This window comes from Triticum dicoccoides, chromosome 5A (genome assembly GCF_002162155.2).
Source record: "Triticum dicoccoides isolate Atlit2015 ecotype Zavitan chromosome 5A, WEW_v2.0, whole genome shotgun sequence".
Classification (NCBI taxonomy): Eukaryota; Viridiplantae; Streptophyta; class Magnoliopsida; order Poales; family Poaceae; genus Triticum; species Triticum dicoccoides.
This window is the reverse complement of record NC_041388.1, coordinates 513,129,568-513,132,137: the sequence shown is the minus strand read 5'-3', so window position 1 is coordinate 513,132,137 and position 2,570 is coordinate 513,129,568. Positions and strand designations below refer to the sequence as shown.

The window sequence follows — 2,570 nt, the reverse complement described above, 5'->3', positions numbered from 1 at the left end:
AGATCTCTCTCATTAATGCAATTTTTCTTTAGGAAACAAAGAATAGATTCTTTCCTACCTTAGCCAAATCAACGGATCTCTTCCATTAATGCAATTTGCTTTAGCAAACAAATAATAGATTCTTTCCTACCTTAGCCAAATCAACGGATCTCTCCTATTAATGCAATTTGCTTTAGGAAACAAATAATATATTCTTTCCTACCTTAGCCAAATCAACGGATCTCTCTCATTAATGCAATTTTTCTTTAGGAAACAAAGAATAGATTCTTTCCTACCTTAGCCAAATCAACGGATCTCTTCCATTAATGCAATTTGCTTTAGCAAACAAATAATAGATTCTTTCCTACCTTAGCCAAATCAACGGATCTCTCCCCGGTTCGCTGGGCGCGTTTCGGTGGGTGGGCGTGGGGTTGGGGGTAATTTGATGGAAAAAAACCGATTGAAAATAAACCGGTTGAAAGTGGGGGGGACTATTCAACCAATTCGTCCATTAGGAGTAGAGATACCTAACAGAAGGGTGTGTTGTCCACTTTTCAAAACATTTACGTGGCAAACAAATGACAAATGATGGAGGGAATAGAATAAAGCGCAGCAATCATCATGAGAACATTGTATAGACAAAGGACATAGCCATTTTTCTCTTTTTTATTAACAAGTCATCATATTTGAAGCTTATTTCCTATAACCATTTCAGAGTGTGCATATGATCCTAATGTGTAGTTTTTCAAACTAAAACTATGCTCCTGCAGGCACCGAAGAAAACTACATGGCAAAGAGCACCGGAGAAAACTACTCCCTAAAGTTAGTACAAATTTGAGTCACTTATTTCGGGACGGAGGGAATACATGGCAAAGATCACCGAAGAGCTCCACATAGTGGCATAGCACAAAAGAGGGAATTTAAATACATGTTTCTTCTTCCTAAAACGAGGTTGAAACCGCCGGCCTCTGCATCAAAGAGATGCACACAACCATCTTTATTGAAGTTGATGCAAGGCAACGAGACCAAACACATCAACAAATACATCTACGGAAACTTGCCAACCGAATAAAGAATCGCTACTCACATATGCCGTTTAATATAAAAGCACCTAAGCTAGTCTCTTGGTATGCTACTGACAACAATACCTAATGATCGAAGAACGGCAACAACAGCTAAATACTCTGCAAACATCACGAGCCAATAAGAATTCAAGAAATAGCTAGATAATTTGTGCTCACTCACATGATGAAACAGACAGCGCAACTGAAGCGTCACAGAGTTTTGAAATAGCAGTCCGGGGTTTATCACAACCTTAATAAATAGCCATAATACCAACAAATACACAAGGAGTCAACCTCTGGAAGGTAGATAGCTAAACAAGGTACCAACACGATTAGGTTTCTCAAGAAGTCTATATTTCAAAGTTGCAATTGCTAAACAGCTGGTTCCAGCCACCCGCAGTTTCCCAGATTCAGGAGTTTAACAAGGTGGTTTTGCATCAGGTACCCTACTGTTCTTGCTCTGCCTTCTTGTGAAGCTCCAGTATCATATTGGCAGCTGCAGAGCACCTCGCCTCGTGTGGGGTAGGACGAAGATCACCAGTGATGCTCATCTCAAAATCAAGGCATCTCAAACGTACACTGGCGTGGTACATCCCTGAAAAGGTAGGAAAAGGACCGGTGAAGAAGTGCTCAAAACATGGAGCAGGCAATCAAACATCAGTTTTGGTTATTGCTAACTAGGGACCTAATCAGTCTGATCTAAGATGAAGCCTACAAGGGTGCACACATGTCTTCGGTAACCATTGATCGACTGTTAAACAAACCTAACACTTGAACAGAGCATACCATGTGCTAATAAACAAGCAGCCTATTTGGATTGCTACTTGACATCAAAAGAGCAAACCCTGCCTATTGATCTGACACCTTGAAAACTCTTTTCTTCTAAGCATGGTTAGCGTAACACACTATGTATGTTATCATCACAATGCACAAAACGAACCGGGACCTATAGGGATTGAATTCAATAAAAGTAAGTGGTATATGATATTCCTAATTGTTATGCCTACATGGTCCAAGAACCTAGTACTTGCCTATCCAGAAGATCTACTCCCTCAATTCCAAATTACTCGTCGTGGTTTTAGTTCAAATTTGAACTAAAACCACGACGAGTAATTTGGAACGGAGGTAGTAAGAGATAAAAGTAAACATTTATACATACCATCTGATGCTGAAGGTAGTAGCGTGTATCTTGGGGATATCCAATGGGCCCCACGGCAAATCTCATCAAGCTCCTGCATTGACAAGTGTCAAGGGTACAAGTGGCATTTAAAATTGTAATACATAAGTTCAGCTTGAGGTTTCTTACCTGGCAGTGTCGCAGGAGTGCCTCCCTCAATTTCTTCCTCTTAGTGATGGGTTGGCCACCATCTCCAGAGCAAGATGAATTGGTAACTTCCTTCATATCTGAGCAAGTTTCCTTGTATTTGCTTATTATTGATACAGCTTTAGGTGTCATCTTTCCTTCTGCATAAGTTTTAAAACATGATGAGTACAAGAAATGAGGAACTGATATAGAAGCAACTTCTT

The 2,570-nt window shown here is 40.1% G+C and overlaps 1 protein-coding gene across 1 annotated transcript in view; it reads right to left on the bottom strand.

Annotated features, from left to right (window-relative positions):
• Positions 1-1,202: 1,202 nt before the first annotated feature.
• Positions 1,203-2,570, bottom strand: part of LOC119302450 — a 7,675-nt gene continuing 6,307 nt past the window's right edge. The window contains exons 10-12 of the mRNA XM_037579482.1: positions 2,350-2,507; positions 2,203-2,275; positions 1,203-1,638 (exon numbers count right to left, since the gene is read on the bottom strand). Coding sequence (XP_037435379.1) covers positions 1,490-1,638; positions 2,203-2,275; positions 2,350-2,507 — 380 coding nt within the window. The 3' untranslated portion in view covers positions 1,203-1,489. The remainder of the gene's footprint in view (positions 1,639-2,202; positions 2,276-2,349; positions 2,508-2,570) is intronic.